At 35.7% G+C, this 13,588-nt stretch overlaps 1 protein-coding gene across 2 annotated transcripts in view; it reads left to right on the top strand.

Moving 5' to 3' along the window:
* Nucleotides 1-13,588, top strand: part of LOC142356485 (uncharacterized) — a 99,880-nt gene that overhangs the window by 32,448 nt on the left and 53,844 nt on the right. Inside the window, exons 4-7 of one of the 2 annotated variants that reach the window (XM_075408382.1) lie at nt 5,582-5,765; nt 8,459-8,968; nt 9,269-9,940; nt 10,430-10,465. In XM_075408382.1, coding sequence (XP_075264497.1) covers nt 5,582-5,765; nt 8,459-8,968; nt 9,269-9,940; nt 10,430-10,465 — 1,402 coding nt within the window. The remainder of the gene's footprint in view (nt 1-5,581; nt 5,766-8,458; nt 8,969-9,268; nt 9,941-10,429; nt 10,466-13,588) is intronic. The other variant, XM_075408390.1, reaches the window with a different exon arrangement.

Here is a 13,588-nt window from a genome sequence, read left to right as displayed (position 1 = left end):
GTTTTTTAAATTTTTTAAATTTATGTATTTTGGAAAATAAAAGTTGATTTTTCGTCTTGAGTGTTTTTGTTGTGGTCTTTTCACTTAGTCTCAAAAACAACAATAGATTCTTACCGACCTTCTAGTGTAGCCTTATTGCATTCTCAGCGAAATGTATTTTAGGACTCTTAACGCTTTATAATGTGCTTTGGTTAAGGAATTTGGGTTGTAGTTATGAGGTTCTCTTATCGAAGCGCCAGTGGTTTTCAAAGTTTCTAAATTTTGCTAATGTTCTTTAGTTTTGTCTCTTTTGCTTTGTGTACAATTGATTCCCACATGTTTGTTATATTACGCGTAGCTTGTAATCTTTCGAATGTCTTATAGATTCATTATTTTCAGAAATTTTAATATTTTAGGGATTCTTAAATCATTAAATCTTGGAAAAAGAAATTTTCTAATTGTTTTCGGGTTTTTTTTGTTTATTTCATAAAGGGTCAGGGGCTTTGTTGACTCTCTCAGATTGATATTGCTGTAAAATGTAAATTGTAGGATCTGTAGTTAAGTCTTTGGATTGTTATTCAGGACTTGTCCTTCTTTTTTTTACTGAATAAGAATTTGTTTCGCTTCACCTCATTTTGCCGCGTTTTCGACATTTTTCGTAAAATGTTTTTATAGCTGCGAAGCTGTAAGCTGAGCGTAGCTATATTGCGGTGCTCTTGGTTTTTTTTTGTTTTGTCGTCTGACGCTTTTTTTTCGTTTTACATTTGTTCACACAGCAAAGCTGAAAGTCAAATTTTCTGAATGACTTCTTCCTCTCACTAACGGCATTTTTGCGCGTGACGTCATTTCTCACTCGCTTTAGCAAAAGTTGTTAGGTTATTTGCGTGATTAGATTTTCATCATACGTGACTTACCTCACTCAATAAAATGACGTTTGCACTTTAAAATTTAAGTTTAAATTGAATTTGTTTAAGGTCAAAGGAACTCATATGTGCAGTAAAGGTCCCTAATAAGAGGCTTCTCCGGAATGAATTTAAACAAGCTTTATACATTTGTCACTGAATGTTTGTTACCTAGTTTTTTGAGCGGCGTCGATTTTTTTTTATTCAATTTAGATCTGTATCTGGTTCTATCTCTATATGGCACGCAGGTCTATTTTTCGCAGCTATTCCGGCAATCTGCCGGCTATGTTTGACTTCTTCAGGCATGTTTTGACTTCTTCGCTCATTCTGCTTAAAATGCTTTTAAACGGAAGTTGGTCAGCAAAGGAATCTAAAATTAACAGAGTCTTTAAAAAGGAAATAAAAAATGAAACGGGATAAACCCATGAATCATAATTTTATTATATGCCCGCTACTTAAAATTCGTTCTTATAAGTAACAGTTACCATCTTAAGTGCTTTTGTTATTGATACTGGCTCTGTATCATCTCATTAAGTAACAGGAGTGTGTCTAACAACAAAATTAAATCAAAATAGTTCGCTCTTTAAGAAAAGTCTTCTTACATCAATCTTTTTCATTTTTTTCCTGATCTTTCAATCCCAATCGGGTTTATGGGAATCAGTGGCGGCTGTTTCCTGGTAATCTGCATCTGCCTGGTGATGGAACAGAAATAAATGAATACTGAATTACTTAGAAAGGCTATAATTTTTTAAAGGACTGAACTGAGTAACAAAATTACATTAGCAGCTTTAAATTTTGGCTTTGTTGATATTTAGATGGGCTTCTTAGTTAAGACACGTGATTTAACTTTTAGCACGCTTGGCAATTTACTGGAGATATATTTGATTTTTTTAATCTGGAAAATTTGAATTTAAAATAATCACTTTTTTAAAGTTGCATGCTTGAAATTTGCACTTTAAAATTTAAGTTTAAATTGAATTTGTTTAAGGTCAAAGGAACTCATATGTGCAGTAAAGGTCCCTAATAAGAGGCTTCTCCGGAATGAATTAAAACAAGCTTTATTAATTTGTCACTGAATGTTTGTTACCTAGTTTTTTGAGCGGCGTCGATTTTTTTTTCAATTTAGATCTGTATCTGGTTCTATCTCTATATGGCACGCAGGTCTATTTTTCGCAGCTATTCCGGCAATCTGCCGGCTATGTTTGACTTCTTCAGGCATGTTTTGACTTCTTCGCTCATTCTGCTTAAAATGCTTTTAAACGGAAGTTGGTCAGCAAAGGAATCTAAAATTAACAGAGTCTTTAAAAAGGAAATCAAAAATGAAACGGGATAAACCCATGAATCATAATTTTATTATATGCCCGCTACTTAAAATTCGTTCTTATAAGTAACCGTTAGCATCTTAAGTGCTGTTGTTATTGATACTGGCCCTGTATCATCTCATTAAGTAACAGGTGTATGTCTAACAACATAATGAAATCAAAATAGTTCGCTCTTTAAGAAAAGTCTTCTTACATCAATCTTTTTCGTTTTTTTCCTGATCTTTCAATCCCAATCGGGTTTATGGGTATCAGTGGCGTCTGTTTCCTGGTAATCTGCCTGGTGATGGAACAGAAATAAATGAATACTGAATTACTTAGAAAGGCTATAATTTTTTAAAGGACTGAACTGAGTAACAAAATTACATTAGCAGCTTTAAATTTTGGCTTTGTTGATATTTAGATGGGCTTCTTAGTTAAGACACGTGATTTAACTCGTAGCACGCTTGGCAATTTACTGGAGATATATTTGATTTTTTTAATCTGGAAAACTTGAATTTAAAATAATCATTTGGTTAAAGTTGCATGCTTGAAGTTTGCACTTTAAAATTTAAGTTTAAATTGAATTTGTTTAAGGTCAAAGGAACTCATATGTGCAGTAAAGGTCCCTAATAAGAGGCTTCTCCGGAATGAATTTAAACAAGCTTTATGAATTTGTCACTGAATGTTTGTTACCTAGTTTTTTGAGCGGCGTCGATTTTTTTTTCAATTTAGATCTGTATCTGGTTCTATCTCTATATGGCACGCAGGTCTATTTTTTGCAGCTATTCCGGCAATCTGCCGGCTATGTTTGACTTCTTCAGGCATGTTTTGACTTCTTCGCTCATTCTGCTTAAAATGCTTTTAAACGGAAGTTGGTCAGCAAAGGAATCTAAAATTAACAGAGTCTTTAAAAAGGAAATCAAAAATGAAACGGGATAAACCCATGAATCATAATTTTATTATATGCCCGCTACTTAAAATTCGTTCTTATAAGTAACCGTTAGCATCTTAGGTGCTGTTGTTATTGATACTGGCCCTGTATCATCTTATTAAGTAACAGGTGTATGTCTAACAACATAATGAAATCAAAATAGTTCGCTCTTTAAGAAAAGTCTTCTTACATCAATCTTTTTCGTTTTTTCCTGATCTTTCAATCCCAATCGGGTTTATGAGAATCAGTGGCGGCTGTTTCCTGGTAATCTGCCTGGTGATGGAACAGAAATAAATGAATACTGAATTACTTAGAAAGGCTATAATTTTTTAAAGGACTGAACTGAGTAACAAAATTACATTTGCAGCTTTAAATTTTGGCTTTGTTGATATTTAGATGGGCTTCTTAGTTAAGACACGTGATTTAACTCGTAGCACGCTTGGCAATTTACTGGAGATATATTTGATTTTTTTAATCTGGAAAATTTGAATTTAAAATAATCACTTGGTTAAAGTTGCATGCTTGAAATTTGCACTTTAAAATTTAAGTTTAAATTGAATTTGTTTAAGGTCAAAGGAACTCATTTGTGCAGTAAAGGTCCCTAATAAGAGGCTTCTCTGGAATGAATTTAAACAAGCTTTATTAATTTGTCACTGAATGTTTGTTACCTAGTTTTTTGAGCGGCGTCGATTTTTTTTTTCAATTTAGATCTGTATCTGGTTCTATCTCTATATGGCACGCAGGTCTATTTTTCGCAGCTATTCCGGCAATCTGCCGGCTATGTTTGACTTCTTCAGGCATGTTTTGACTTCTTCGCTCATTCTGCTTAAAATGCTTTTAAACGGAAGTTGGTCAGCAAAGGAATCTAAAATTAACAGAGTCTTTAAAAAGGAAATCAAAAATGAAACGGGATAAACCCATGAATCATAATTTTTTTATATGCCCGCTACTTAAAATTCGTTCTTATAAGTAACAGTTACCATCTTAAGTGCTGTTGTTATTGATACTGGCCCTGTATCATCTCATTAAGTAACAGGAGTATGTCTAACAACAAAATGAAATCAAAATAGTTCGCTCTTTAAGAAAAGTCTTCTTACATCAATCTTTTTCCTTTTTTCCTGATCTTTCAATCCCAATCGGGTTTATGGGAATCATTGGCGGCTGTTCCCTGGTAATCTGCCTGGTGATGGAACAGAAATAAATGAATACTGAATTACTTAGAAAGGCTATAATTTTTTAAAGGACTGAACTGAGTAACAAAATTACATTAGCAGCTTTAAATTTTGGCTTTGTTGATATTTAGATGGGCTTCTTAGTTAAGACACGTGATTTAACTCGTAGCACGCTTGGCAATTTACTGGAGATATATTTGATTTTTTTAATCTGGAAAACTTGAATTTAAAATAATCATTTGGTTAAAGTTGCATGCTTGAAATTTGCACTTTAAAATTTAAGTTTAAATTGATTTTGTTTAAGGTCAAAGGAACTCATATGTGCAGTAAAGGTCCCTAATAAGAGGCTTCTCCGGAATGAATTTAAACAAGCTTTATTAATTTGTCACTGAATGTTTGTTACCTAGTTTTTTGAGCGGCGTCGATTTTTTTTTTCAATTTAGATCTGTATCTGGTTCTATCTCTATATGGCACGCAGGTCTATTTTTCGCAGCTATTCCGGCAATCTGCCGGCTATGTTTGACTTCTTCAGGCATGTTTTGACTTCTTCGCTCATTCTGCTTAAAATGCTTTTAAACGGAAGTTGGTCAGCAAAGGAATCTAAAATTAACAGAGTCTTTAAAAAGGAAATCAAAAATGAAACGGGATAAACCCATGAATCATAATTTTATTATGTGCCCGCTACTTAAACTTCGTTCTTATAAGTAACAGTTACCATCTTAAGTGCTGTTGTTATTGATACTGGCCCTGTATCATCTCATTAAGTAACAGGAGTATGTCTAACAACAAAATGAAATCAAAATGGTTCGCTCTTTAAGAAAAGTCTTCTTACATCAATCCTTTTCATTTTTTTCCTGATCTTTCAATCCCAATCGGGTTTATGGGAATCAGTGGCGTCTGTTTCCTGGTAATCTGCCTGGTGATGGAACAGAAATAAATGAATACTGAATTACTTAGAAAGGCTATAATTTTTTAAAGGACTGAACTGAGTAACAAAATTACATTAGCAGCTTTAAATTTTGGCTTTGTTGATATTTAGATGGGCTTCTTAGTTAAGACACGTGATTTAACTCGTAGCACGCTTGGCAATTTACTGGAGATATATTTGATTTTTTTAATCTGGAAAATTTGAATTTAAAATAATCACTTGGTTAAAGTTGCATGCTTGAAATTTGTAAATACAACATTATAATTTTCTTAAATTTGGGCAACCTGAGGTTCGGTTTTCTTTAGATAATCTAATAGAAAAATTTTTGAGTCATGCTACTTTTCTTTTTATTGTCTATTTTTTGATAGGTATGGCAGAACAACCCATCAAATGGAGGTGCTAGCCTAAAGCACTCGGCCAATATGAAGAAGTACACTTGGCAATTCACGCAGTTCTCACAGTTCAATGCCAATGACACCTTGTTGCTAGTGTCTGGGGTACATTTTGGGTATCAGAGCACATCTGGGGAGATAGCCGTGTTCAACCTCAAAGGTTAGAGGCAATTAATAGCAGCCCTCATCTCAGAAATGCGTGAGTGTTTATTTGTTCAGACGTGTGTCTTTTCTCTGCAATTATATTTTCCTACTTGAGTTTTCTTCTTGAGTTTTGCGTAGACTTAAGTGCGCTTTTAATAGCAGATTTAAGTTGCTGCGTTACTGCGATTACTTCACTGCGAAAACTTTACATTCGTCGAGAACCGAAATGCAAATCGGATATTTCGAAATGACTTTTGCCGGGTCACATGGGAAAATCTGGCTGTGCAGAGATCTGGATTTTTCAACTTACACGGGATTTGTGTTTAATTGCTCTCGAACGAAGTTTGAAATAATTATTGTCAACGTGCTGGCCTTCTTTATGCACAATTTTTGCCCTTTTTGCTTTTTGTTCTAGAATATTCTTTGACCAATTGAGTGACCTTTTCACACTTGAACCCATGTGGGGTCAAATTCTTGCACCCATAAAAAATTTATAAACTATACCACCTCTAAAATAAATGCTGTCGCCTGTCGTTCGAGAGCAATTTATCTGATGTTGGGCAATTTATGCTTTGTTCAAATCGCTGTTCTCGAGAATTAAAGAATTTGAGGGGTGAAATAATTTTCTCTAAGCGAGCAAAATTTTTTGTTCACATGTGGCCTTTTCACGCGCTAGTCTTTGTTAATTTAGTGCATTTTTAGAGGGAGCCTAATGGGGTTTCCAACTGTTGCCTGAGTATTTTAATGGTCTCGGATTATTTGAACAAAGTTTTCCGTTTCTGCAAGAACTTCTATTATATCGGGATATAAAGATATAATTTTAATTTTTCTATTTTTCAAGAGCAGTTGATTTTTTGTTGGCTAAAGGTTTTTCGGGTTAAATTTATCTCAAATTGCTTTTAGTTTTTCTTGAGTATTTTCAAATTGTAATAGAGCTTTCTGAAAGGATTCTTTTTGGCAGAAACGGCTGCTAGAGTGGTTATCGGAATTCTTCTGGCTATTTTTTGAACCAATAACTCTCTAGAGTGACATTGATTCAAGAAGTGAAAAGTGCGGGAAAAGAGAAGTGATATTTCGTTCATTGCGTAAGTTTTGAGAGCGAGAAATTGAGCTGTTAAAAACTTCTCCAAGCTAGCAATATTTTTTTTATTAGACTGAGGCTTCTTCAAGCATTTTTTTATCTTTAGCATTTTTTCGACTTTAATGGTTCGAATAGGCTATAGTACTAATTTTAGCGTTGAGTTGATTCTGTTTTGCATTAATTTATTATTTGCGTTAATTAATTTTTCGTAAAATAAGTGAATTTAAACAGATATGGATGTTTTTCAACAATTTTACAAATTTTTTAGGCTATGTTAGCAATTTTTGTCCTATGGTTCCGTTTTATTTAATTTATTAAGAAATAAATAGACACTTTATTCAAATTTTTTTTTCAATTAGCGGTTTATTAGAGTTTTGTTTTTAATAAAGTAAATGAGAAAGAAATCACATAAAATATAAGATATCCTTTTTGTTAATTTCCAGTTTTTCTTCATTTTTTAAATTAAGAGAAGTGATTTAACCTAATAGGATCTAACTACTATTTGGTCAATCATTGAATGATACCAAGTGCAAGGGTATTGTCTTTTATGAGTTTTAGGCTATGATTAATTAATCAAAATTTTTAATTTATTAAATGATTTTTCGCTTTTTTGTCTAATGTTATTTGGCGTTAGATTGATTCTAATTGTCTTGTGTTTATCTACAATATATGCGTAAATCCGGTTCTTGTTCTTGCTGGAAGACGACTCCTCGAGTATCCGGTTATGGTATTCCGGTTATGTTTTTTTTATTTCGATTAACAAAAATTGGTTTTGCTTTACCTTAGTTCACAGTTTGTTCATTCTTTTTGCGGGAATTATATTTGACTTCTCTGGACTAATATCACCCTTGATTCTGCTTGAAGTGCTTTTAAGCTACAGATAATCAGAAAAACAATCTAGAATTAACGAAGTCAGTATCGAAAATAGAAATGGGTTAAACCCATGAAGCCTCATTTTAGATGTTTACTTGAACTTTGTTCCTGGTCTTGGTTACCGTCTTTTATGCTTATTTTATTGCTACGAACCCCTGTATCCTCTCATTAGTAAAAAGGAATATGCCCAACCAAATGACATCAAAATATTTTGCACTTTTAAAATAATTTTGTACAAATAACCAGTTTTCGTGTTTTCGTTTTTTCAATCACAATCGGGGTTATTAAATCTACTGTGTTTGTTTTCACAGGTTGATCAAAATACGCAATTCCTGGCAACCTCCTCATCATGAGACCAAATAAGTTAAAGTTACTTTACTCTGTTTGAGCTCCTGGGGTCGCATTAATTGAGAACCCCGTAGTGCTTCAATTTTTTTATCCAGAATTTCGAAGTGACTACTGCGAAGTCATTTAGCCATTTTGAAACACTCATTAGTATTTAAATTCTCTCTTTGTAAAATCTAGCGCTGGAACCTTCAGTATATTAATATTTCGGTAGTTTTTAATATTTTTGATCAAACACAATAGCTTGCTTCATTAGTAAGAAATTGTTAAAATTTTACCGTATTCCCGGGAGTAGAATTCATATGCTGTACACGTGATTTTGAAAACTAAAATGAAAATGTAAGTTTCGGCTGCGCGCCTGCGAATCAACAGTTTGTGGTTAACCGCGAATCAACAATAATAAATTTCAGAGTTTGCGCTCCAATCTCGTGTGTCAAATAAGCCTCATGATATCTTCGGAACTTGGCTGACTGAAAGCTACCTTCTTTCTGGAAATTTTCACAACTTGACTAGGCAGAGAAGTTGTAGCATCTTGTGGCTCAACAAAGCGACCCAAGAGATCAAACACGAGGACGAGACAGTAGTCCTACAACTGTTCAAGTTTATCAATGATTCACATAGTGCGGTGCGATCGGTAAAAGTTGCAAATAATCCTCTAATAGGAATGTACGATTCGTTCTACACGGGAAATCAACCCAGACTTGATGATATGCCTCCGCATCATCGTGGTAATCTCTGCCCTTCGTACCGTCCACAACCGGAGCTGGACCAGACAAGTCACAGTTACTTCGAGAACTCGGAGACCTACTCTGATTCTGAGGGCTGGATCAAACAAAAGATGTTCAAGTGTGTTGGTGGACCTTCGACCTCCCGGATGTCGACCAATGAGCTGAAAACGTGTGCTACACAAGTGAATGCATGTGAGTTTTTTTTTAGGAGAGAGGCTGGTCGGCAAGGGTTTGACACCATTGATGTCTCGGTTATAATAATAGTTTGATAAGAAAACAAATGGCTGATTTGGGCCATTCTGTGGTTAATTTATCCCCAATTTTGCTAGAATGTTGCAAGAATAAAGCTATCAGAAGTTTTAAAATCGGATGATGTTGATATCAACTGATGCCCTGCAACGATATAATTGTTTCTGGACCGCAGCGGTTGTTTTTGTCAATTCGATGACAGTTAGTTTTTTAATGATCTAAAAATAGTTTACATTGCTTTAGTGTTTCCTCGGAGTTTCTCAGATACTGGCAACATGCCGAGCAGCTATCCTGTGTCGCCAATGAAATCTGATTCGGCATCTGTATCAAGCAAGTCGGCAGCAGAAACTGGTCTAGCAATAAGAATAAGTGCAAACACAAGCATGGTTTCGACCCAGTTAAGCTGGGGTTCACCCGAGCCCCAGGAATCTGCTCAAAATTCTGAATTTGTGGACCTTTTGGGGGCAGACGGTCATTTTAAAGACATCGGTCATCCAGATTTTGATTTGAGTTTCGCCGAGGATGATTTAGAAAGCCAGATCTCAATCGCGGTCAGTATTGACAGAACTACGAACGATGCTGTAACCTCTACGGATGACGAGCATAATGCTGTTTCTGGCGACGCGTTTGAAGGATCCAAAAATGATGGTTTTAAATCAGCTGGTGTACCAATTCCAACGCATAAACGTAACAAAAGTGACATTGGTCTACATTTCGACGAAACGTATAAACAGACACTGCATGCCTCGCTAAGCAACCCTGATTTGGCGTGTTCTAGCACTCTGAGAGATGTTTCACACGCATTTCCTGATGTTATGGTGCAAAAGGACGAAACAAGAGAACGTTTCAAAAACTCAAACAAAGGTCTGATTGAGTTGAACAAGGGCGGTCGTAATGCTGCAATATCCCCGCAAGGTAAATAAAATTTTGTAACTGCTGTGAGATAAATTCTATTTTCTATTAACTGGAAAAACGAAGCATTTGTCTGTGTTCAGATTAACCATGCAAAGATTAAAATACATGCTGCCTTATTGGGATTTCGGATGTTTTTTTGTTTGTGAGGATCTGTTGTTCGTTACCCCCGCACTGTTTATATACATGCCCGTATAAACTGCGAGTTGTATGCTAATTTAGTTTGCTGAATTTTTAAATGGTAAACATATTTTTGGGTGTAGGAAATAAACTCCCGCGGAAAATGACCCGCATGTTAACACTGAAATTCGGTTGTGATAATTTGGTTGGCTGTGAGTTTCATATCAAGTCCCACGGGCCGCTAATCCATGGCCCGCGAGGCAAGGCCAAATGCAGAGCTCTTTAACAGTCAAGTGGGGGTTTATTTCCGTCTGGGGTATTTTTTCTTGGTTTGTCCCCGAAGAGTCTTGATTTTGAGTTGTTTCTATTTAGGGGCTCTCAAAATAAGGTCATTTCATTCACCTAAAGGTGAGACTCGTCGAGTGTTGATAGCTAAAATACCAGGTATGGAATTTAAGAATACTTGATCTGGGCTTCATATTCCCATCAATCCATGCGCTGCTTCAAGCTTCTTCACATGTTACCACGATATAAAAGGTTAAAATGCTTTTCACGCACTGTGCAAATATAATGTTTCAATATCTTCTCTTTGTTGATGCCCCTTCCTGCATCTTTTTTACGCATATAATTCGAAAGTCGGTCGCATATGATATATACCTAGAGCGACCAATTTGCGAACGGTTTTCACTGTAATTAGGGGGAGGGGGCATTGACAGACAAATCAAATTTTTGTGTTTTACTTCTGTTTTCTTTCAGCAGAGATGTTTAGGATGCTCATATGGCAACACAATACAGAATGTACAGCACCGGGATATGCATGGAACATGATTAATAGTCAACTAACTTTAACACGTGACAACTAGCTAACCTTGTGGCATGGCGAGACGGATCAGGTAACATAATTTTTGGACAGCCAATTGATTTATAATCAATAAATCAGTTTGCAGTACAATAACAAAATCATTAATCTCTATATTATCAGTACTGAGCGTATGCTAGGAGGTGGTCTGTATGTTGAAGCACCGTTTAAGGGGTATTCGAAATTCGGCATTTATTTTCTGGATAATTTTAATTGCTCTCAAACGAAGTTTCTAGCAATTATATTAGTCCTGACTGTCTTTTTTATGCGATTTTTCGCGTGACCAATATTTTGTTTGATGCATTTGACTTTTCGTCCTCAAAAATGGGATAAACAGGTAGCGCACAGCGGGCCTTAAGTGCTCTTAGAGCCTTTCAGCTGTTTCAGCTCAAACTGTTTTGGAGAATTATACTTATGGTGTGAAGGTCGGGTTTTAGAGGTTGAAGACACCCCCTCTGTTCACCGCCCGCGCGCGCTATTGCCGCCCCCTCCGCCCACCACCGCTGTTGCCCTCCACCCCACTGTTGCCCACTTCCCCTCCCTCTCCATCACCCCCCCCCCCCACCAGTGCACCAGTGCAACGCCCCCCCCCCCCCCCAGTAGTTATCATTTTTTGAGTTCTTTCAGCCCTGGGATTCACGGAACTTCATCTAGGGTTTTAATAGGTTACTGCATGGTTTCTAGTGGTAGTGCAATTGTTTCAACATTTTAACATCACGAATTTGACAGAACGTGCAAATTCGACATTTTTTTGACAAAACGTGCAAATTTTTTTTACATTAATTTTCAATTATTCACGTTTACTAAAAGAAATTTTATTTGCCATGTAATAGCTTTCAAATTTTTAATATGACAAATTTAAGCAATTTTTATATTTATTTTATTGGCTACTGAGAACCATTTTTAATTTCTGGAACTAGTTTCCTATGTGAATGTGAGTTGTTGATCCGACACCCCCACTTTTTGAGAGAGAGGATAATCTATGCTCAACTTTTTTTGTTCAGTCCATTTTGGCCAATTGATTTATTTGCGGCTGAAAGATTTCAAAGATATATTAGTGGTATCATTGGGAAGCATATTGAGCTAAGTTTTTGATTTCTATTTTTTTCAATTTTTTCTTTTTTGTTGAGTTGTTAATTGCTCTCAAACGAAGTTTGTAGCAATTATATCAGTCCTGGCGGTCTTTTTTATGCGATTTTTCGCTTGACCGATTTTTTGTCTGACGCTTTTGACTTTTCTTCCTCAAAAACGGCAGAAACAGGTAGCGCCCAGCGGGCATTAATTGCTCTTAGAGCCTTTCAGCTCACTAGTCTTCATGTATGCGTTTCACAGAATCTGTTTTGGAGACTTATACTTATGGTGCGAAGCGCGGTTCTGAGAGATTGACCCCCAGCACCCCCCCCCCCACCGCGCTGTTGCCACCATCAGCCCCCGGTGGCTATCTACTGACGAACAACCGCTCGCTAAAAACAAGCCAATTTATACTGATTCTCACAACTTTTTCAAGCTTTTTGAATTTTTTAATAGCCGCGATGCAATAGCGGCTATTATTGGGGACATCGTGGTTTTTTTTTTAATTCGTCGTCTCCATCGATGATTCTTACGACCTGACTTCTTGGAATTGACTTCTTGGAATTGACTTAAGTGACTTCTATTGCTTTGCAGTTAAAATTTATGTACGTGACGTCGTTTCTGCTTTTAGGTCAATTGCGTGACTTACCTCACTCAAAAAAATGACTTCTGAACTCACTTATGGAACTTTAATTTTTTATGAAGATTTACTAGTTAATAGTGTGCATCTAAGTAGTGCCAATCTTGTATGCGCTAATTCGTGATTATTAGTCTTTAGTTTTTGATTTCGAATATCAATTTTGAAATAGCTATTTAAGGGCTTTTTCCTTATAGAACGTATGTGTCAAAAAAATTGACAGTCCGAAGCTAACCCAAAAAGTCTTGTGGTCTATTAAAGGACTGGTGATCGATCTGTCTATCTTATTTCTTTAGGTGTTTCACTTCCTGGAAGGCCACGAGCGTCTATCGCGGCTATTTTCCAGCAATCTGCCGGCTATGTTTTTGTCATTTTGAGTTTTTCAGCCCTAGGTGTCGAGAAACCTACTCTAGGGTTTGATAATAGGTAACTGCATTGTTCCTAGTGGTAATAGAATGGTTTAAACATTTTAACATCGCGAATTTTAATATTTTTAAAAAAACTTGCAATTTTTTGTCATTGTTTTTATTCACGTTTTTCCCTACCCAGGGGCCAAAAACCTGCTTAAGAGTTTGATAAGTTCCTGAAATTTTTTTTGACATTTCATTTTGACATTTATTTTCATTTTGACATTTATTGTCATAATTCAGGGTTTTTCAGCCTCAGGGTTAAGAAAACCGCCTTAAGAGTGTGATAATAGGTTGCTGCATATTTTTTGACGGTAATGAAATGGTTATAAACATTTTAACATCGCGAATTTTAGCAATTTTTTTATAAAACTTGCAATTTGTTTCAAATTTTTCAACATTTATTGTCACTGCCTAAGTTTTTCCAGCCCAGGGAACCAGGAAAACTCGTATAGTTTCTGAAAAGTTTCTATTGGCTGAAAAGTTTCTATTTACTGAAAAGTTTCTATTGGCAACGGAATTGTTTTCAACTTTTAATAACACAAATTTTATCGTTT

This window comes from Convolutriloba macropyga, chromosome 2 (assembly GCF_964194025.1).
Source record: "Convolutriloba macropyga chromosome 2, txConMacr16.3, whole genome shotgun sequence".
Taxonomy (NCBI): Eukaryota; Metazoa; Xenacoelomorpha; order Acoela; family Convolutidae; genus Convolutriloba; species Convolutriloba macropyga.
Note: the sequence above shows the minus strand (reverse complement) of the source record. Positions and strands in the feature narration are given on the sequence as shown.